The sequence below is a fragment of the Saimiri boliviensis genome, chromosome 5, assembly GCF_048565385.1.
Source record: "Saimiri boliviensis isolate mSaiBol1 chromosome 5, mSaiBol1.pri, whole genome shotgun sequence".
NCBI classification, from domain to species: Eukaryota; Metazoa; Chordata; class Mammalia; order Primates; family Cebidae; genus Saimiri; species Saimiri boliviensis.
The window spans coordinates 13,837,527-13,860,051 of record NC_133453.1 but is presented as its reverse complement, the minus strand read 5'-3'; the positions used below and the strand labels follow the sequence as shown (position 1 = coordinate 13,860,051).

Genomic DNA, 22,525 nt, shown 5'->3' with positions numbered 1-22,525 from the left:
CACTAATCTTATTACCCTGTAGTGGTCACTCACTATTATTTGTTATGGGTCCATCTTGATTATTCTGTACATCTGGTTGTTTAAATTATTTTCACTAATCTTCACCAGAACACCAAAGAAAATTTTGTTTCCTTAGAATCAACAAGTATTTCCACCACCCCGGGGGTGGGGAAAAGAAGGAAAGAACTAATGTTTGTTTTAGCCTCTTGAATGAGAAACTATTCAATTTATTTTTCTTCATATTTTTTTCTTAAGTGGTATGCTAGTGATTTTTGCTGACCTCAAGATTTGGGTCTCTGAAAAGTACTATGCCAGAGTCAAATTGCCTGTGTTCTTTTATGCCGTTAACTGGTTTTGGGGTGAGAAATTCAGATAATTCCACTTTTCCAACTTTAAAATGAGATCTCCTCCAAAATAAGATTCTCCACAGCCATTTGATGTGTGTGTTTAAATTACACAGTAATGTTTTAGGAATTGGAATTAACATTTCAGAATAAATAGCTGTTAGGCTGGGTTCAGTGGCCCACACCTGTAATTGCAGCACTTTGGGAGGCTGAGATGGGTGGATCACCTGAGGTCAGGGGTTCGAGACCAGCCTGACCAACATGGTAAAACCCCATCTCTACTAAAAATACAAAAATTAGCCATGGGTGGTGGCAGGTGCCTGTTGTCCCAGCTACTTGGGAGGCTGAGGCAAGCGAATCGCTTAAACCAGGGAGGCGGAGGTTACAGTGAGCTGAGATTGCACTACTGCACTCCAGCCTGGATGACGAGGGAGGGAGATTCCATCTCAAAAAGAAAAAAAATAATTAATTTTTAAAAAGCTGTTAGATTGAACATATAAAACACGTTTTTGTAGATAAAAATTGCCAGGTGTCAGCAACTTTGACCTAATTTTTTAATCAACTTGTGCCATTTACCTCATGTAATTGATCCCATTTAATGGACACAAAAACCAACCCTTTAAGGTAGTATTGGTCAGAAGAAAACACAAGTGTTCCCTTGGCCAGGTTGCACAGCTAATTAGTAAGTGGCAGGAGTAGAATTCTGTGTGATTTTAAAATTCATCTTCCCATCAATATTGTATTCCTACTTTGAAGCTCCTCAGTCTAGCAATTTTAATAAGAGTATGGATATTAAAAAAAAAACAAAAACAACCTGTTTCACAAGCACTATTGGAAACTGTAAGGACTACTCACAGCCTTCCTGCCCCCAATGACTCAACTTTGGGTTTTTTCCCTTCCGTATTTCCTTCTTGCCCATGTGAAATAATTTTGTTGTGACCACAGCCAGTTAATTTTTTAACCCATTTATGCCTAGTGTCCCATTATTGGAACACTAAGCTTGTGGGAGTTATTTATATCCTACTGCTCAAGATTATTGCCAAAGTCTGATTTTTCACTCACAAATATTTGCAGCTTCTGGCATGGATGGGTTAATAATGAACTTTTCCTACATACCAGTTTTATTCCAAACAAAATACATGTATTATTTTTTCTGATGGTGAAAATATATACTTCAGAGAATTTGAAAATGAAAGTTGTAACTGTAATCCTGTGCAGGTATATCATAAGTATATCTGGATTTTGTTTTATGGGTAAATATGAAGACCTCTTACAGAATGGCATATTACACTTAGTATCTTGTAATCGTTTCCTCAGTATATCATGGTTTTCTTTCAGTGTCAGTATAGACCCAGATTCTCTTCCAATGAAGTTTCATTATATGGAGTTCACATAATCTCTATGACAAATATTGATATTATTTCCAATTTTCAACATGAGGAATTTTTCCTGTGTTGTACACATGACTTGGAATCATGTGTTCTTAGAAATGGAATTGCAAAGTGAACAATGTACATCTTAAGAATATTGGTGCATCTGCTTTTCTCTACTGCAGTGTAGTTTTTGTGGTCATTTGTCATTTTTCATAATGTTAATTGAGTACCTCACTATAACTTTTCATTTGGATTATGTTTTGAAATAAATACTTGTAAATTATACTATTAGCTTATAAGGATTAACATTCTCTCAATTACTGTTTAAAGAGATTGTTTTAATTTATATAATGCCAAAAAAGTCACATGAGCCATTTTTACTCCAGTTCTTTTTAATGATCGCTAATTTCAGAAGATTTATTTTTTTCTTGTTTTGATTATTGGTGAGTTTGATTTTTTTTTCATGATTTTCTACTTGCATTTTCTCATTTATGAATTGTCTTAGAAGTTTATTTTAACAGCCTGGGTGACAGAGCGAGACTCTGTCTCCAAAAAAAAAAAAAAAAAAAAAAAGTTTAAGGCATTAATCGGATTAACTAAATTTACATTTTTATTCATTATATCTCATTGTTTTGGGATAACGATGGCACAAACTGGGACTTTTCTATTGCTAATGATGCCATTTAACTTTTAGGCTGAACAACCTAATCTAATCGAAACACTGAAAAATCTAGATAACTGTTAAACTTTCTTCTAGTTTCATCATTTTTTAAAAATCAGAGAAGGATAACTTACTCTGATACTCTAGTTGAACTGTTTGTTATTCAGACTTAAAAGCTTATTTCTTCACTCTACCCTGTATCTAGAACACACAATAATGGCTGTTATATTTTTTTAAATTTTTGTTTGTTTTTGGTATGTTAGTTTCACTGTGTTGTGTCTGAATGTGGGTGTTTTATTTTTGTGTTTTGCAGGGGATTTGATATGCTTCTTGAATCTGTATTGCTGTGTGTGAGTGTGAGTGTGTGTGTGTGTGGCTACCAGCTCCTCAAGTTTCTTAACCATTCTGTATTCAAGTATTAATTGCCTTATTTTCTGCATTAATTGTTAAGCTTTATAAAGGTTTTAGAGAAGGAATTGAGTAAAATTCTTTAGAATCCTTGAAGGATTTTAAACATTTAAAATGTTTATGGTTGTCAGTATCAATTCAGACTAAATTTCCATGAAGTTATCACAGAAGAATATAATAAATTTAGAATACATAAATCATAATATGATTTTAGAACAGTACAGGTTCTTTCAGCTTTTCTGTTTTAGTTGCTGTCTGTGTTTGCGTAGGTCTCCCAAATAGAGTGAAGAGCAACTACCAGGCCTTCCAGATAAGGTTTCCAGTTTTCTCAACTATGGAAACTTTAGAGAAACTTGTAAATTTTAGCAGGCCAGAGACATTTGTTTTTTCTTATTAAGAAATAATACTTTAAAATGCAGAACAATTTTGGCTTATTTGGTGATGTTTGAGAGCTGCTCATGTAAAAGAAATCACACTAAATGCTGTATGTCATTGTCCTAGTACCTTCCATTTAGTAGGTGTTAATTTGGTGCCACTTTGCTAAGTGATTTCTAAATAGTATTTCCTATAATTTTCACAAGCTTGTATGTAGGTGTGATTTCTATTTTACCAGACAAAACCAGCTTAGAAATGATGGTTTACTTGCTCAAGTAACGTAAGTGGCAGAACTGAGCTTTGAATTCAGCTCGAGAGTAGGTGCTCAGAACCATTCCACCACAGTGCCTTGAAGGAGCTGGTCTTCTAGTAAGGGAATATGATGTATATGTAAGTCCACACCAAGGGCTGGAAAGTGGGGCTGTGGGAGAGTACAAGACATCTCAGTCTGACCTAATCTAGATTTATGAAGGAGCAGTACAATGTAAGACTAAGGGAGAAGAATGAGAAGGAAGCAGGAAGAAAATAAGTTCGTATATTGGGGTTATGCTGTATTGGTGGACAAGCAGTTATCTGAAAATATATTGGACAGATTGTCTCCTCAGGGCATTGACTAAAGGATGGGGTGTGTGTGTGTGTGTGTGTGTGGGTGTAAGAGTACTTACTGTAAAATACTTCCTTTCCAGATCCCTTTGGCATGAAGAACATGGAATGGGTATAATAGTTATGTTTAAAATTAGTGTGAAGTAGTATCACATTGGAATTCTGTGCAGCACCTGAGGCGTTAAAGATGATTACAGTCATTTGCGACTCAAAATGTGGTCTGAGGACCTACAGCCTGGACGTAGTCACCTGGAAGCTTGTTAATCGTACAGAATCTCAGGCCCCATCCCAGGGTAGTAAATTAGAATTTGTATTTTAACAAAATCCTCAGGTGATTTGTATGGAAATTCAAGAATAGAAAGCACTAATTTAGTTTCTATGTTAGGTATTTCATTTTTTGTATATAGCTTTTTATTGGTCATACTAAAATCACTAGAGCATCTTACGGAGATTGGAAAAAATAAATTCTGTGAAAGTATATTTAAATTAAGTTCCTTTTTATGTGTGTTCAGTTTTATACGTGTATTGCTAGGAGTCAGGAGTTTGTGCATAAAGTAGTAGAGAAGTATGCCGGTCTCAGCTTCACACACATAAAGTCATTAGGTGATGCCATGCAATGAAGATAAATGCAAAGGCAGTAGACTTTCCTCTGGAAGATACTGTGGAAGAGGAAAATTGTAAGAGTACACGTTTCACTGTCATCATGAAGTCACTGGAAGAGGAAAGGAGGCTCTGCAGATGAGAAAAGCACCTGAGAACACCTGAAGTATTCCTTGATGCTGGTCCACATTTGAGCAGTTGGCTCAGAGGAGTGGCAGCATTGAGGAGGAAGAGGATACGTTAATTTTGTGCACCCTGCTGGTCAAGGTATGGCACAGATGCTGGAAACTGGCTGAAACGGGGCAATGGTTCCTGATACTAAAGAAACAATGTTTAAAGCTGTTTTTCTTATGCCCTGTTTACCTTTGAAATTTTGAAAGCTTTCACTTTGCACATCTGTTTTGCATTTTTACAAAACTTTTTTTTTTTTTTAAGAGAGCCCTCTGCCACCCAAGTATGCTTGACTTCATTACCCTGAGATCACTGGTTTCAAAATACTTGGTGTATATTTTTTTCTTAGCTATTTTGTGTGTGTATATACATTCTGTATAATTGCTTTCTTGTGTACAATTTGTGTAGCTTATTTGCTTTTAAGGTTTAATAATGATTACTTTTTTCTATCATAAATAGTGTACAAAGGCATGTGTAGTGACTGCACTATATGGCTCTCTGGTCAGAGCATACATTTCTTCCCTAGTCCTGTGGATGAAGGGTTTGCAAACTTTTAAATGGCTAGCTAGTATATATTTTTAAACTTCACAGGTGATGTGTTCTCTGTCCCAACTACTGGTCTCTGTTTTTGTAGAACAAAAACAGCTGCAGTCGTAAGCAAAATGTGAGCTCAGCTTTGTCCCAGTAAAACTTTTCATACAAAACCAGGCATGCAGGTCAGTTTGCCTCCCTCTGTCTAACAGAACCTTCAGATTGTTGACATTGTTTCTGGTCAAGAGCCATTCTTTTAGCATCTTTGTCCAACACCAGTTTCCACATAAATCAATCCCTACAGTCAATGTTTCTTTTAATTCATATAGGCCTCCAGAAAGTTTTTCCAGCTTTGGGTTCCTACACGTTTTTGAAAATGTTTACTCTTCTGGAATATCGATAACATTGGTTATTTTTAATTGTCAGTTTGATAGGTGGAAGATGGGATCGAGTATTTCATGTTTCTTGCCTTACTAGTGATGTTGGTCATCTTTTCATGCTTGTGAATTATCTTTTCATGGAATTTACTTCTCTTCCCTAGTATACTCATGTTTTAAAAATTGTTTTTAGACCTTCTTGTACCACTGTTACATATTTTGCATGTTTGAATTTTTTTGTTTTGATTTTTATATATGAAGTTTTATATTTGCGTAAAGTTAAATCTGTCCATCTTTTCTATAACTTTTTTGTTGTTTATTTGGTACCAAAGGCAATCTTTTCTGTAATTTCTAACTTTGAATTCATGCTTAAGAAATGCTTTAACTAAACCAGTGTTATGAAAATATAAACCTGTGTGCTTTCATAGTATTTCTCTGATTTAGTTTTTGTATAAATATTGGATGTTGATAAAATTCTTAAACTTCAGGGCGAAGTTTTTGGGAGTAGTACTAGAGAGAAAGTCCAGTTGTTTATTGTATAATATACATTTCTTACAGAAATGTAGAAGTCAAGGATATGAAGCTTATATCAAAAGCCCAAACAGGCTGGGCATAGTGGCACACACCGCTATAGTAGTCTCAGCTACTTGGGAGGCTGAGGTGGGAGAGTCACTTGAACCCAGGAGGCTGAGGTTGCGGTGAGCCAGGATTACATCACTGTACTCCAGCCTGGGTGACAGAGTGAGACCCTGTCTCCAAAAAAGGAGGTAGGGGATGCTAAACAAGAGTGGAATGATCTCTTGCAGCATAGAATGATTTCAGCTTCAGAGTTTCCAAAATTCACAAAAGATATAAAGGACCACTAGAAGTTAGATGGATATATATATTTTTAAAAGGGACAGGGGAGCTCTTACAGTGAAGAGGTGGTGATAAGAGGTCGTCGAATGGGTGGAAGATAGGAGACTGAGTGTTGGGGGGGGGAAGGAATAGGCCAAGAGTAGTGTATTTCTAGGCAGTAGCTCACTATGCAGACAAGACACCAAAAGTGCCAGTATTCTGGAACACTTAACACTGTCCAGGCAGCCTCTCTTGGAAAAGCACTTTGGCTGTTAGTGCTGATCTGAAGTTTAGTCATTTATGTGAGGTAACTGCAGGGATTAAAGTGGTAATTCACTGGATGAGCATGATGATTTAGTGGAAAGTTTTAATAAGGAAGAGCCAGAAAGAGTTGCTCATTTGATTCCCTTAGAAAATCCCCAAGAAAATGTATTGTGATCCCATATGTGGCATTGTGTCTTAACTACAAGGGTTTGAGCCTGGGTTCTTCAGAAAGTAATCATTTACTCCCACCAGAGTTTGCTGATGCTGTTGGATAGTCCCCTGCGCCGAGTTAGCTTGCTAGAGGTTTATATCCACATACAGAAGAATGTTCTGATTGAAGTGAACCCCCAGACCCGAATTCCCAGAAGCTTTGACTGCTTTTGTGGCCTCAAGTTTCACCTTTTACACAAGCTCAGTGTTCAAGCAGCCGATGGCCCCCAGAAGCTCTTGAATGTAATTAAGTTTGCAGTATCAGATCACTGTCCAGTTGGATGTATGAAAGTTGGCACTTCTTTTTCCATCCTGGTTATCAGTGATAATGCGTGAGCTGGTGCCCAGCAGTGATCCATGGCAAGGTCAGTGTGGAGTATACAGAGAAAATGGTGCCCATCAGCAACTGTCCCCTTTCTGCTGCCTTCACCTGTGCAAAACTTAACCACAGCCTTTGAGGAAGCATGGGGATCATTTGACAGTAGTAGAATCTGTTCTGAAAGCAGGAAGAAAAAAAAATGCCCTGTTCTTTCAGCTTGTCCCCCACACCCTTTCAGGCTTCCAACTTTACATTCATTCATTCATTCATTCACTCACTCACTCAACAAATATTTGCTAAAATATACCATGTACCCATATTCTGTCACATGCTAGGATAAACAACAGTAAAGACAAAAAGCAAGACTCCTACCTTTATGGAACTTAGTCCTAGTAAGGGAGGGGTTTTCCATCCACTGGTATCTTCACCGTGCCCTTTAGTTTAGCACATGTATTAGTTTCTCTTGGCGTTGATTTTGGCCTCCATCTAGCCATGTTGTCCTAGGTTTAGTGCATTCTCAAGAACTCGTAGGGTGACTCTCATCTCACTCTGACAAGGCCCAGAAATGAATGTCCTTGTTCATCCTAGTGAGCAGCCACTCTTACCTGGTCTGGCCTCACTTGGGAGCCAGGACCTGGAGAGAGTTTGTGATGCAGAAACACCCAGCCATTTGGAGTAGTTAAGAATTATCCATGGAGTTAAATATAAAAATCCAGTTGAGATGATTGAGAAAAAAAATACCACTTTAAAACTTTGAAATCATTTCTGCTGAGACTCCAAGATAGCTCAGTATCTCAAACATTAAAAACTATATTGGAAGAAGATATTCTGTCTTAAAAATGAAATTGTTTACACTCCAGCTGAGCTATTTCAGTGGTATTAAAAATAAGTACACATTTGTCTTGACATCTTGAGAATAGAAGGTTATATTAAAATTGACTATAGACAAAGATTTGTGATCAAATTATATGAAAATTCTTTAATCAAGTATTGATGGCTACTAAACGTCTAATTGCTTATCACTGGAAAAAGTTATGTGGCCAGTCTACAAAGAGTTTAATAGATAACTGAATATCATGGCTGTTGAGAGATTGCTTATCTCCTGTATTGAAATCTAAATTTATTTGTCACTTTTTTTAAAAAAACTATCTCATTTTTTGTTTGTAGAGATTTTAGCACTTCTTTTTTTTTTCTTTCTTTCTTTTTTTTTTTTTTTTTTTTTTGAGACTGAGTCTTGCTCTGTCACCCAGGCTGGAGTTCAGTGGCACAATCTCAGCTCACTGCAACCTCTGCCTCCCGGGTTCAAGCGATTCTCCTGCCTCAGCCTCCTGAGTAGCTAGGATTATAGGTGCATGCCACTACGCCTGGCTAATTTTTGTATTTTTAGTAGAGACAGGGCTTCACCGTATTGGCCAGACTGGTCTCGAACTCCTGACCTCAAGTTATCTGCCTGCCTCAGCCTCCCAAAATGTTGGGCATGAGCCATCATGCCTAGCCTGAGGCTTAAGCACTTCTTATGTGTCTTTTTTAAAAATAATAACTGTGAATGGAGCCCAGCTTCCTAAATACCAATTTATAAATTATCCAAATTGTAAGACAAGGATGTTACACCTAAATTTTAAGCATGTATTTCAAACTTGGGTTAATATAATGTGTAATATATTCCTTTTTATACCTTTGTATGAAGCAACTTCCACCACTTCATGATAAAAAGACAGCCAAACTAAAAAAAAAAAAAAAAAGCAAAGAATATGAATAGGCATTTCCCTGAAAAAGATAATACGAATGGCCAATAAGCCCATGATAAAATGTTCAACATCATTAGTCATTAGAGAAGTACAAATCAAAAACGAGATACACTTTGCACCAACTGGGATGGCTATCATAAAAAAGATGGACGATAGCAAGTGTTAGCAAGAATGTGGAGAAATTGGAGTCCTCACACATTGCTGATGGGGATGCAAAATGATGCAGCCGCTTTAGAGAACAGCCTGGCAGCTCCTGCAAAAGTTAAATACAGAGTTGCTGTATGACCCGGCAATTCCACTGCTAGGTATGTACCCAAGAGGAATAAAAACATGTTGACACAGAAACTTGTATGTACAAGTGTTCATAGCCGCATTATTTACAGGAGCCAAAAAGTGGGAACAATCCAAATGTCCATCCACTGATAAATGGTGTAGCCATACAATGGAATATCATTCAGCCTATAAAGCAATGATGTACTGATCGATACTGCATCATGGATGAACCTTGAAACCATTCTGTTAAGTGAATGAAGCCAAATACAAATGGCCACGTATTTATGTTTCCATTTCTATGAAGTGTTCAGAATAGGCAAATCCAAAGAGACAAAATACAGGGGAGTGGTTTCCAGAGCCTGTGAGGAGGGAGGAATAGGAGATGACTACTAATGGGTGCAAGATTTCTTTATGGGATGATAAAAATATTCTGGGCCTGTAATTATGCCTGTAATCCCAGAACTTTGGGAGGCCGAGGCAGGTGGATCACGAGGTTAGGTGTTCAAGACCAGCCAAGCCAACATAGTGAAATCCCATCTCTACTAAAAACACAAAAAATTAGCCAGATGTGGTGATGCACGCCTGTAATCCCAGCTACTCAGGAGGCTGAGGCAGGAGAATTGCTTGAACCTGGAAGGTGGGGGTTGCAGTGAACTGAGATCGTGCCACTGCACTCTATCTAGCCTGGGTGACAGTGCAAGACTCCATATAAAAACATATATATATATATATAAATTAAATAGTGAACTTAGCAAATTTATTTAAAAAACTGTTGTACACTAAAGAACTGTATGTGTGGGTAAAAACATTCAAATACTCTCTTACTGAATGATGGGGACTTATCTAAACTTCTGGCACAAAGCCAGCAGGTGGTAGGCACTCTCTTTTTTTTTTTTTTTTCCTTTTATTTATTTATTTTTAGCAATTTAACAAGGGAATGATTAAGTGAACTAGATGCAGATATTCTAAATAAAATTTCCTTGAGTCTCTTCCAAGGGATGATAAAATTGGGTCCCTATGACTCATTTCCCAGTGCTGATGTCTGCCTTCCCTGCTGGTGGTTCCATTGCTTTCCTTCCTGAAATGGCTTTTACCATCGGCCACTTACCCAATATGATCCACTTTTTCAAGTGACGTGAGCAACCTCATCATCATGGTTAATGGTCCAGCACTTTGTTGATGATGATTCTAGAATTTTGTATAGAACACTGGGATAACATGGAAGAAGCCAGATGGAATATTTTTGTCATGAAAGAATCCAACTTCTTACATCACAGGTTGAGGGGGGGAGGGAAGAGAAGATACAAATGGTAGTGAGAAAAGAAGGGGTGAGGACTAGCCAAGGTACAAATGGAAAGGCATTCTGCCCTAGTTTAGAACTTGGTGTCTGTTTCTCTGCTACTTTTTGTGTAATAGCTGACACAGCTCAAATCAAGAGTTTAGTTGTCCTTCAAGTGTTCCCTGACAAGTTGATTTTCCTTATCCAAAAAGAACGAACAATGCTAGTAGTTACTGCTAAAATATACACAGGTACCTAGTTGTCCCCACCCTGTCATTTGCCCATGTTTATCCAGGAACACTGTTTCTGTGTGACTGCTGGTATTTACAGTACAGGAACAAAGTGTGAGCTGTACAATCTTTCAGATGTTTATTCAAATTCCACCTCCATACCTCTGAAGACTTGCAATTTTGGCAGCTTATTTGGTTTCCCTGAATTTCAGTTCTTCTTTTTGTAAAATTTGAGTCATGATAATGATTTTTCATGGTTGTCATCAGAGTTAAATGAGATTGATGTATATACGTATGCCCTCAATAAATATTAACTATTATTCAGTTATTAACTATTTAACTTTTCCTACCTGTCAACATAGGCTTTATTTTCAAGTTCAGAGTCTAAATTTCTTTTAGGTCTAGATTATTAAGAGTACGATTAGGGCCTATATGCTTATATTAATTTACATTTTAATTGTAGCATTATCTGCTTAACCTCTCGCCATGAAAAGAAGTTTGACTATAATCACTTTGTACATTATATTGTATCAAGGGCATAAAAGTGAAAATTTCAATCCAGATCAAATAAAAATAACCCCTTCTACCCTCTTTAGACAAAGCTCCTTAATAAGCATATATCCAGGGAATGCATTTTAGTTAAAATGGATCATTCTGTATTTTTATTGAACTCACTTAAGAATTTAAGAGCTAAAAAGGACCCTTGGGAGAGCCTGACCTCCAGTGTTTACAAGGGAAGAAATGGAGGCTTAGACTTATTGACAAGAAGATATCTGCACAGTGACAAGGAAAAAACCAGAGGATGCTGCTTCCCACTCCCATCCATGTTCATTCCAAGGCACCAACTCCTGTATTAAGAAAAAGACAAATAGTGAGAAAAGTCACTTGCCCTTAAGGCTCTATGTTATGTGACCTTTCAATGCCCTGCCTGCACACTCCACTGCATATCATCTAGCCCATGTCTTTCGGATCCATCCTGGTTCATTGGCCTTACAACACCCAGGCTCTTTTCTGACCTCAAGTTCAAAAGGCTTCTTAGAGCTGCCAATGGTAATTATAGCCTCCCACACCATGTTCACACAGTCTTATGAACAATTACAGAGCTGGTTATTTCTGGGCAGAAGTGCTCAGCTTCCTACCCTATTGCTCTCATCGAGAAGTCTTTGATGAAGATTTTGGTCCTACCTGCTGGCTCCTAGTGGGTTGGCAGTGTTGCCCAGACACCTGTTTTTTATGTTTCCTTAAATGGCTGTTAGTTTCTCATCTTTATTCCACCTTGTGTCAGAATAGCTGAAAGAGAAAAGAATATCCATTAAGTCCTCCTTGAAAAATAGCCAAAAGCTGTTTTGAAGACCTTAGGTCCCAGGAAAGAGCTGTGTCTCTTTGTTCTTGCTTTGGTCTTGCTGGCAAAACATTTTACCCCAGGATCAAGAGGCTGGAGGTTGAACTGAACAAAGGATCTTCAGGCTGGTCACAGGATGGGCATCATTTGCCGATGCTGGCTTGGTGGGAGGCAACTGGTGTGCAAGTCTTCTTTCTGGAGGCTGTTTCCAGACTATTGAAAACCTGTTGAGGCAGTTAAATGAAGGGTATTATGAAGTGTCATGTTGATTAGATATTTTACGCACTTCATTGCAAAGGTTTTCTTTTCATTGCCCATGTATTTGGCCTGGTTTTTGTTTGGTTTTGTAACTCAGTTTTGCTTGTATCTAATTATAGTTTTTTTGGGTAACGTGATAAAAATTACAGTAACAACAAATACTCTAAATGAATTGGGGGATCACCGTAATGGTTTTTTTTTTTGTTTTGTTTTTTTTTTATAAAGCATCAGCGTGGGGCCAGGCATGGTGGCTCACACCTGTAATCACAGCACTTTGGGAGACCGAGATGTGCAGATCACCTGAGGTTGGGAGTTTGAGAGCAGCCTGACCAAGATGGAGAAACCCCAGCTCTACTAAAAATACAAAATTAGCCAGGCGTGGTGGTGCATGCCTGTAATCCCAGTTACTCAGGAGGCTGAGGCAGGAGTATCACTTGAATCCACGTGGAGGTTGCAATGAAAAAGAAATACCTGCTTTCAAGATGACTTTATCATTTGAGTTTCCATCATCTGTTCTATTGACTACTGGAAACTTGGTAAACTCCCAGAGGTCACTTGGACATCCTTTTTGAAAACCATGTATTTCATTTTGAATGAAATTCATTGTATTGTTATTATGGGGCCTGCTTTTCTCTGATGCTTTAGACATTGTGCCTTTAAAAAAAAGTTTTAATTCAGAATATTCCTGTAAGATACAATTGTGATTTTGGTTTATAGCTTTGCAGCTTTGCTGCTCTGTTTTGTGAGTTTTCTGTGTAGAATTTCTTAGGCCATAAACTTAGTGACACAGATGAATTTTGTGCTTTAATGAGAAGGGAAGTGTTAGGTCTTCTGTGTCTGGCCCATATACCTTACATAAGACACTGTTCGGTACTCGTCATCGCTGGCCTTGCAAATGGGTTTCAATGGATTCTTGGTGATGTGACCACCTGGTGTCATCCTCTGGAAAAAGGGTGAAGTCATTCGCTCATCAAATATTTATTGATGCCATATACTGTGAAAGGACTTGGGAATTCAAAACCAGAAAAACATGTGGTTTCTGTTCTCAAGAACTTCAAAGTTTTGTAAATTGACACGTGTTACAGTGTCAATGCAGCAGGAAGATTAGGACACCATTTTACATCCCTACTAACAAAGGATGAATGAGCGACCCAGTTTGTCTGCATCCTCCTCAGAATTTGGTGTTGTCACTATTTTTTTAAATTTTAGCCTTTCTGATAGGTGTGTGGTGGCATCTCATTGGGCTCTTAATTTGCATTTCCCTAACATCTAATGATGTTGAACAACTTTTCATGTGCTTATTTGCCAGCCGTATGTCCTCTTTGTAAACGTTTTCTCACAGTGTGTAGTTTGTCTTCTCCTCTCAACAGAGTCTTTCACAAAAGAAGCATTTTTAATTTTGGTGAGATCCATTCTATCAGTTTTTTCTGTTACGGTTTTTGCTTTTGGTGTTAAGTCTCAATTTTGAGTTAATTTTTGTCTAAGTGTGAGGTTTAGGTTGAGATTTTTTTTTATTTTTTTTATTTTTTTTATTTTTTTTTTTTTTTTTAATGCCTATGGATGTCCAATTGCTCCAACATTGTCTGTTGAAAAGACAATTCTTCCTCCATTGAATTGTTTCTGTTCCTTTGGGGGAAAAAAAAAAAGAAAAAGAGAAAAAAATCATCTGGGCACATTTGTGTTGGTCTGGTTCTAGAGGCTTTATTCTGTTCCATTGATCTCTGTGTCTGTCCCTCTTTTTATTTATACCGTCTTGATCACTGTATGTGAATAATAATCCTGGAATAAGGTAGAGTGATTCTTCTCACTTTATTATTTTTTTAAAAAAAATAGTTTTAGCTATTATAGGTCCTGTGCTTTCCCATGCAAGTTTTAGAATAAACTTGTCTATGTCTACAAAAACTCTTGCTGGAAATTGGGAGTTGCATTAAACCTGTAGATCAATCTGGGAACGAGTGACATATTTACTATGTTGAGTCTTCTCCAACCCATGAATGTGATACAGCTCTGCATTTATTGAGTTCTTCTTTGACTTTTTTCATCTGTGCTTTGTGATTTTTGGGGTACAGATTATGTTCACATTTTGTCAGATTTACACTAAGTATTTAATCTTTTTGGAGCAATTGTAAATGGTATTGGTTTAAATTTGTTTCTGTGTGTTTGCTGTTAGCATGCAGTTCGTTTTTAGTTCTCCTTTTTTTTTTTTTTCAACTTTTCGTTAGGTAGAAGATTGTACCATTTTTATGAATGTAAAACACTAAGAGAATTGCTAGTCCCAAAACTGATTATTCAAACATGATTTCTGGAATCTTCATCTGGGTAAGGATTAGAATGCCTATGCATCCATGGGACCCCATGATATTTGGTTGTGGTTCATTGTGAGTTGGTGTGTGTTGGGGAAGAGGGACCATGGTTTCTAGAGAAAGAGATTTTGTTATTATTCATGCAGCCACACTACTCTCTGAGTTAGGTGGCTCTTTTCTAATGTGTCTAGAATGAGACAGCTGGGCTAAAAGTCTTTCATGCAAGCTAGGTATCTTTCTAAGCTTTTTAATTTTCTCTATAAAAAAAAGTACTGAATGTACTTACTGTAAGAACATGCTTTATTTCCTTCACTTACTAATTTAAGAACCGATGACAAGGTAAGTAATTTTGGGGTTAGCAACACTGTTCATTGAGGATAGGGCCAGTGCACAATTCACCAGCAGCTGTGAAGCCAAAAATTGTTCTTGCATTTCTTATTGTATAATTGACTGACATCATTAGAAGAGTGTTCAATGCTTGGCATTGTTAGAGTGATCATACTTCCAAACCCCAAATTGGACATGATAGTTGAGAAAATGAGATCTGAGTCATTTGTTCATAGTAAAATTGCACAAATGTTACATGTTCAGATATGAGCCTATAGTCCTTTCCTAACTCCACTGAAAGCTAAAAAGATTTGGGTTGTCAGATTGATGTGGTTTTGGTCTCATGTTGAAGTGTGACCTCCAATGTTGGAGGTGGAGCCTAGCGGGAGCTGTTTGGAATGTGGGGGCTGATCCCTCACAAATGGCTTGATGCCTTCCCCATGGTGATGACCTCAGGTGAGATCTAATTGTTAAAAAAAAAGAGAGAGAGTGGGCCCTCCCTCTTTCTCTTGTTTTCTCTCTCACCATGTGACACACCTGCTCCCCACTGTGCCTTCCACCATGGTTAAAAGCTTTGAGACCTCGCCAAAAGAGAAGCAGATGATGGTGCCGTGCTTGTACAGCCTGCAGAACTGTGAGCCAAATCAGCTTTTCTTTATAAATTACCCAGTCTCAGGTATTCCATTATAGCAATGCAAAATGGTCTAACAGAAAATTGGTACCAGGACTGGGATGTTGCAATAAAGATACCTAAAGGTGTGCAAGCAGCTTTGAAATGGGGTAATGGGCAGAGGTTGGAAGAATTTAGCATGCTCAGAAAAAGACAGGAAGATGAGGAGAAGTTTGGAACTTCTTAGAGACTGGTTAAGTGGTTGTGACCAAAATGCTGATAGACATGTGGATAGTGAAGGCCAGGCTGATGAGGTTTCAGATAGAATGAGGAATTTATTGGGAACTGGAGTAAAGATCTCCCTTGTTGTGTCTTAGCAAAGCACCTGGCAGCATTGTATCCATGCCCTAGTGATTCATGGAAGGTTGAACTTACGTGTGATAACATAACATATCTGATGAAATTAATTTCTAAGCAGCAAAGCACTCAAGATGTGGCTTGGTTGCTTCTAACAACCTATGATCAATGTGGAAACAAATGATTTACTTAAAGTTGGAACTTTTAATTAAAAGAGAAGCAGAGTGTAAAATTTTGGAAAATTTGCAGCCTAGGTGTATGGTAGAAAAGGAAAAGTTGGCTGGACATGGCGGCTTGCGCCTGTAATCCCAGCACTTTGGGAGGCTGAGGTGGGCGGATCATGAGGTCAAGAGATTGAGACCATCTTGGCCAAGGTGAAACCCTGTCTCTACTAAAATATGAAAAATTAGCTGGGTGTGGTGGCATGCACCTATAGTCCCAGCTACTCAGGAGGCTGAGGCACGGGAATTGCCTGAATCCAAGAGAGGGAGGTTGCAGTGAGCTGAGATCGTGTGTCTGCACTCTAGGCTGTCAAAAGAGCATAACTCCATATCAAAAAAAAAAAAAAGAAAAAGTTATTTTCAGATTTTTAGGAGAGGAATGCAGGCAGACTATGGAGCAACCACTTGCCAGAGAGACTGTCAATACTAAAAGTTAGCCAGGTGCTAATAGCCAAGACAATGGGAAGAAGGCCTTGAAGACATTTCAGAACTTTTTGAGGCAGCTCCTCCCATTATAGGCCCAGAGGCCTAGGAGGAAAGAATGTTTTCAGGGGTCAGTCCTAGGGCTCCACTGCTCTGTTCAGCCTTGGAACACTGTTTCCAGAATCCTGGCTGCTCTGGCTCCAACTTTAGCTCAAAGGGTAACTGATATACCTCTGGCCACCACTCCAGATGGCACAAGCTATAAGTGTTAGTGGTTTTTACGTGGTGTTAAGCCTGCAGGCATGCAGAATGCAGAGGCTTGGCAGCTTCCACCTAGATTTCAGAGGACATATGAAAAAGCCTAAGTTCCCAGGCAAAAGGCTGCTGCAGGAGCAGAGCCCTCACAGAAAGGCTCTACCAGGGCAGTGCTGATGGGAAATGTAGAGTTGAAGCTCTGTAATAGGCTATACTTGCATTGCTATAAAGAAAACCTGGGTAATTTATAAAGGATAGTAGTTTAATTGGCTTATAGTTCTGCAGACTGTACGAGCATGGTGCTGACATCTGTGTGGCTTCTGGGGAGTCCTCAGCAAGCTTTTACTGGTGGCAGGAGGCAAACTGGAAGCAGGCATGTCACATTGCAAAAGCGGGAGCAAGAGACAAAGTTGGAGGGGAGGTGCCACACACTTTTAAACAACTTGACCTCACAGGAACTCACTCACTGTCACAAGGACAGCACCAAGCCATGAAGGATCTGCCCTTATGATCCAATCATCCCCCACAATGCCTCACCTCCAACATTGGGGATTACATTTCAACATGGCATTTGGGTGGAACAAATATCTAAACCACATCAAGTTCCCACACAGAGTCCCTAGCAGGTCACTGCCTAGTGAAGCTGTGGGAAGGGGCCACCACCCTCCCACCCTTCAGATCCCAAAATGGTAGTGCCACCAGAAGCTTACACCTTGAACCTGGAAAAGCCACAGACACTCAACTATGACCCATGACAATAGCCATGGGGGCTGCACTCTGCAAAGCCACAGGGGTGGAGCTGTCCAAGCCTTGGGAGCCCACCCCCTTGTACCAGTATACCCAGGGTATGAGGAGACCTGGAGTCAAGCATTATTTTGGAGCTTTAAAGTTTAATGCCTTGCCCTGCTGTGTTCTGTACTTCTGGCCTGTTACCCCTTTCTTTTTGCCAGTTTCTGCCTTTTGGAATGGGCATGTTTACTCAATGCCTGTATTGTGTCTTGGAAGTAAATAATTTGCTTTTGTTCTTATAGGCTTATAGGAGGAAGGAACTTTCCTTGAGTCTCAGATGAGATTCTGGAATTTTGAACTGATGCTGGAATGAGTTAACACTGGGGACTCTTGGGAAGGAATGATTGTATTTGCATTGTGAGAAGGCCATGAGATTTAGGAGGCCAAGGGCAGAATGATACGGTTTGCATATTTCTGCTCTCCAAATCTCATGTTGAAGTGTGACCTCCAGTATTGGAGGGGGGCCTAGTGGGACGTGTTTGGATCATGGAGGTGGATCCCTCATGAATGGCTTGGTGCCTTCCCTACAGTAATGAGTTTACATGAGATCTAGTTGTTTAAAAAAATGAGACTGTCAGCAGGTCTACAAAAGGTTTTGTTGAGCAGATCTTTAGATGTTGCTCTTTGGTCTACAGAGGACAAGAGGAAACACAAAAGCAGGGAAGATTTCAATCATGCTTATGGAAGACTTTTAAGTGGAGGATAACAGTGCATTGAAATGGGCTAGCAATAGAGGACACAGATTTTCTATACCTGGACTTCTTCTAAAGAGAAAAAGTCACCCTTTATCCTGAATTTTTTTTAGAAATTCTCCTGTCTAAAAGTAAATGATTATTTAAAATGTAGGATATACCACAAAGTCAGTGTAGATTAATTTTTTTCAATTTCTAAATTTACTAGGTGTTGCTATTGAATTCTTCAGTCACGTAGGTGTTTTCTTTCTGTTTAACTTTGCTCTCTGTTTAACTTGTTTATTTATTTTCTTTTTTTTTTGAGACAGAGTCTTACTCTATCACCTAGGCTGGAGTGCAGTGGCACATTCTTAGCTCACTGCAACCTCCACCTCCCCGGGTTAAAGCGATTCTTGTGCTTCAGCCACCCAAGTAGCTAGGATTTCAGATGTGTGCCACCACACCAGCTAATTTTTGTACTTTTTGGAGAGATGGGGTTTCACCATGTTGCCCAGGCTGATCTTGAACTGTTGAGCTCAAGCGATCCACCCGCCTCGGCCTCCCAAAGTGCTATAATTACAGGCGTAAGCCACCATGCCAGATATCTGTTTAACTTCTGTTAGTTACACATGAGGAACAACTTCCTGGGTCGTGAACAATCGGGTACTTAATGCTATATTCTTAGTTTGTATTGGCTAAGTGTAATTTCAGTCCTTATCTGCATGTTGCAGAGAGGCTTTAAAAAATCATGCTCCTGCACATGAATTCACATAAATAATATGGTGGATCCTCGATCAACCTCTTAGATCCATTTTGTACTTTTGCTTGTTTTTCTCATGGAAATGAGGTGATGAATTGCTCTTAGAAACTGGCCAATATAACATTAAGCCATCATCATCATTTCTAAGATTAATGCTAGAGTAAAAACAAGAGATTGAAACCTCTACATCTTCAAGGTGGGCATAACTTGGGGTCCTTAGACTTTGTTAGGACCTGCATACACGCCTGCTCCCAGTATGTCTCAACCCGTCCCAGCACAGAGGCAATTCTGCATGAGGCAGATATCTGCTGGCCTGACCTGGTTGTGGCCTCTTCTGAAAATCCTTCTCTGTGATAAGTGTTTTGTATCCAAGGTCATATGCTTCCTTTTTTTGTTTTGAGACAAAGTTTTGCTCTGTCACCCAGGCTGGCGTGATCTTGGCTTACTGCAACCTCCGCTTCCTGGGTTCAAGCAATTCTCTCATCTCAGCTTCCTGAGTATCTGGGATTACAGGTACCTGCCACCATGCTCAGCTAATTTTTCTATTTTTAGAAGAGATGGGATTTCACCATGTTGGCCAGGCTCATCTCAAACTCCTGACCTCAGGTGATTCACCCACTTTGGCCTCCCAAAGTGCTGGGATTACAGGTGTCAACCACCGTGCCAAGCCTTAAGGTCGTATATTTCTAATTGGGATTAGAAAAGGAAAGATTTAAGGCAGATTAGGAAATGGATTACATTTGTTTTTAAGGTTATTGTTTTCAGGATGGGTTAGGCTGATTTGGGGTAAAGTATCTGCTATTCTTGGCATGTCAGCAACTCAAATTGCATTCATGCTCCTTTGACCTGACCCAGTGAGTGTAAGTGGGATGTAGGCAATTTGGGAATAAATAACATTTCCATTGACTCCAAAGAAATGAGTGTCACAAACAGTGAGACAGAGAAATTGAAGTTGGGTAAATAAGGCTTCCCTGAGATCTGCTCCTATATGTGAAGTGTTTCTGCCCTGGATATTGGGCCCATAATGCATCTTAGCACAACTTCGATCGTAAAAGAAATGAATCTGACAGTAGAGGAAGTTCTTCCCAACAGGGTTTCTTTATTTAATTTGGGTGAATTTATACAGCACAAAAGGTCCTTTTATAGCAAGACAGTGAGTAAAGGTAAAAGAGATCTTTAGCCATCAATACGTGGTACATTATTCTATGAATTAAATTTTTGGCAGTAGAGAACTGCTGGATATGAAAATGGAGTGGAAATAGCATGTAATTTATGGTGCAGTTAAAAGAAGGGCAGGCACTGTGTTAAGGAATTTCAGAAAAACGTGAAAGTTACGATGATTTCAGTTTCCATTTCTTCAACACGTGAATTGTTTGCAGGAGCTGGGCTCTCCCCTGCTTTCATGGTTTTCCTTGTTCACATCAAGATCACTCAATATTTTGAAATTATAGATTTGCGATGTGACAGAGAGGAGGGTATCACATCTACAGCCCTTGAGTGCACATGTGTGACTCCTGGTGATGGAAAAAGAAGCAGGGCGAGATGGGGGGAGACTTACAATGGGCAAGTGAGATCCAGCAAACTCTTCCAGAGGCAGGTGCCCCACCTAGCAGCAGCATTGCTTCTGGCAGCAGCACTTTTGCTGGCAGCATCCCTTCTGCTGGCAACAGCCCTTCCCACAGCCACAGCCACATGAGCTGCAGGTGCGACGGCAGCAGCAGATCACAGGCGTGCTACAGCAGCCCCCACAGCAGCCGTGGCAGCAGGGGCAGCAGCTGGAGCAGCAGCCCACCCGGTAGCACCTGCAGGTGGTGCAGCTGCCACAGCCGCCACAGCCACCACCACAGCCACCACAACCACCACCACAGCCACCACCGCAGCCGCCACAGCCACCACTGCAGCCACCACCACAGCCACCACAACCACAGCAACCCATGGTGTCAGTAGATAGGACTCAGGTGAAGTGAGAAGGGAGGAGGTGAAAGGTGAGGAAGTCTGATGCTTCCCTCTGCAAGGGACCCTTAAATACTCCTTCTGGGACTTGGCACCTGACTGCAGTCACTTCCTTGTTGTTTTGGCCACTTTCTGTGGCAAACTTCTGTTTCCTGTTTGTTACTTCCTCAGGGTGTATACAGCTTGATTTTTATTTCAGTTTTAGATAAATTTACGTCTATTTCAGAAATGAAATCAGAACTGACTTTTTTTTTTTTTTTTTTTTTTTTTTTTTTTTTTTTTTTTTTTTTCATAAAACACTGCATTGTTTCAGTCTGTCTGCCTGACGGTAAAATTCTTTTGATAGTAGTTGATGGTCTAAGCCAAAGAGATCCAGCCTTTTCTCCTCTTTTGCCAACCAGTAATAGCTGCCCAGAGAGAGTCCTCATTTGAAGTTTATCTGTCTTTTACTCTAAGTATATACATTTTATGTGTATTAACCTTAATTGCCCTTTAAAAAACCCAACACATTAGGTATATAGACTCTTTATTAAAATGAGTTTTATCATCAAAGAAGCCCAGGAAATTTTGCATATTGTTTCCATTTGGGAAATTCATATTTATATTTTAAAGGTAATAGAAGTCCTGGAGGAAATGGGGCCCTTAAAAATCAATATTCAGACCGGGCACAGTGGCTCACACCTGTAATCCCTGCACTTTGGGAGGCTGAGGTGGGTGGATCACGAGGTCAGGAGTTCGAGACCAGCCTGACTAACATGGTGAAACCTTGTCTCTACGAAAAATACAAAAATTAGCTGGTCATGGTGGCATGTGCCTGTAGTCCCAGCTACTCAGAAGGCTGAGGCAGGAGAATCTCTTGAAGAGAGAGAGGAGGCAGAGGTCGCAGTGAACTGAGATCACACCACTAAACTCCAGCCTAGGTAACAGAGCAAGACTCTGTCTCAAAAAAAAAAAAAAGAAAAAGAAAAATTAATATTCAACAGAGATTTTATATCAAATAGAAAATGTAATTTTAAAAATTACTTTTCAAATGGGTTTACTCAAAACAAGGATTTGGAGAATCCATTTAAAATAACAACAAAATTAAAATAAAAATATAACATGAATCCAATGACATGCAAGATCTTGATGGGAAAAATTACTAAATTCTACTGAGAGACATAAAAGAAGAAATAAATAGAGGTTTGTGGACTGGAAGTCTCAATTATATAAAAGATGTCAATCCTTCTCAAATAAATTAATAAATTCATTGCAATTTATTAAAAACACTAAGAGATGTAAACACTTCTCTTGTTTTGTTTTTAACTTGACAGATGCCCCTAAAATACATTTGACAAAACAAAAGGTCGATAATATCAAATACATATTTTAAGAGGAATGAGGAGGAAAGTTTGCCACATCAGATTTGGGGACTAATTCTAAGGCTGTGGTCATTAAAACAGTGAGAAATTTTGTTGCTGAGAGAGATAGACAACTAATGGAGAGGAATAGAGAGCCCAGAAACGGAATCACATAGATTTTGGAATTTGGTATATGGCAGAACCATTACAAATCGGAAGAAAATATTGACTATTCAGTGTTAGTACTGAAATAACAGGTTATCCATATGAATAAAAATATACTAGCATCTTTCTTCACACCATACATCAAAGA

At 39.1% G+C, this 22,525-nt stretch overlaps 1 protein-coding gene across 1 annotated transcript; it reads right to left on the bottom strand.

The window, feature by feature from the left end:
- Positions 1-19,998: 19,998 nt before the first annotated feature.
- Positions 19,999-20,904, bottom strand: LOC141584533 (small cysteine and glycine repeat-containing protein 9-like). The gene has a single exon (XM_074398941.1). The coding sequence runs from the start codon at positions 20,853-20,855 to the stop codon at positions 20,526-20,528; it is 330 nt and encodes a 109-aa protein (XP_074255042.1). The 5' UTR covers positions 20,856-20,904; the 3' UTR covers positions 19,999-20,525.
- Positions 20,905-22,525: the final 1,621 nt, after the last annotated feature.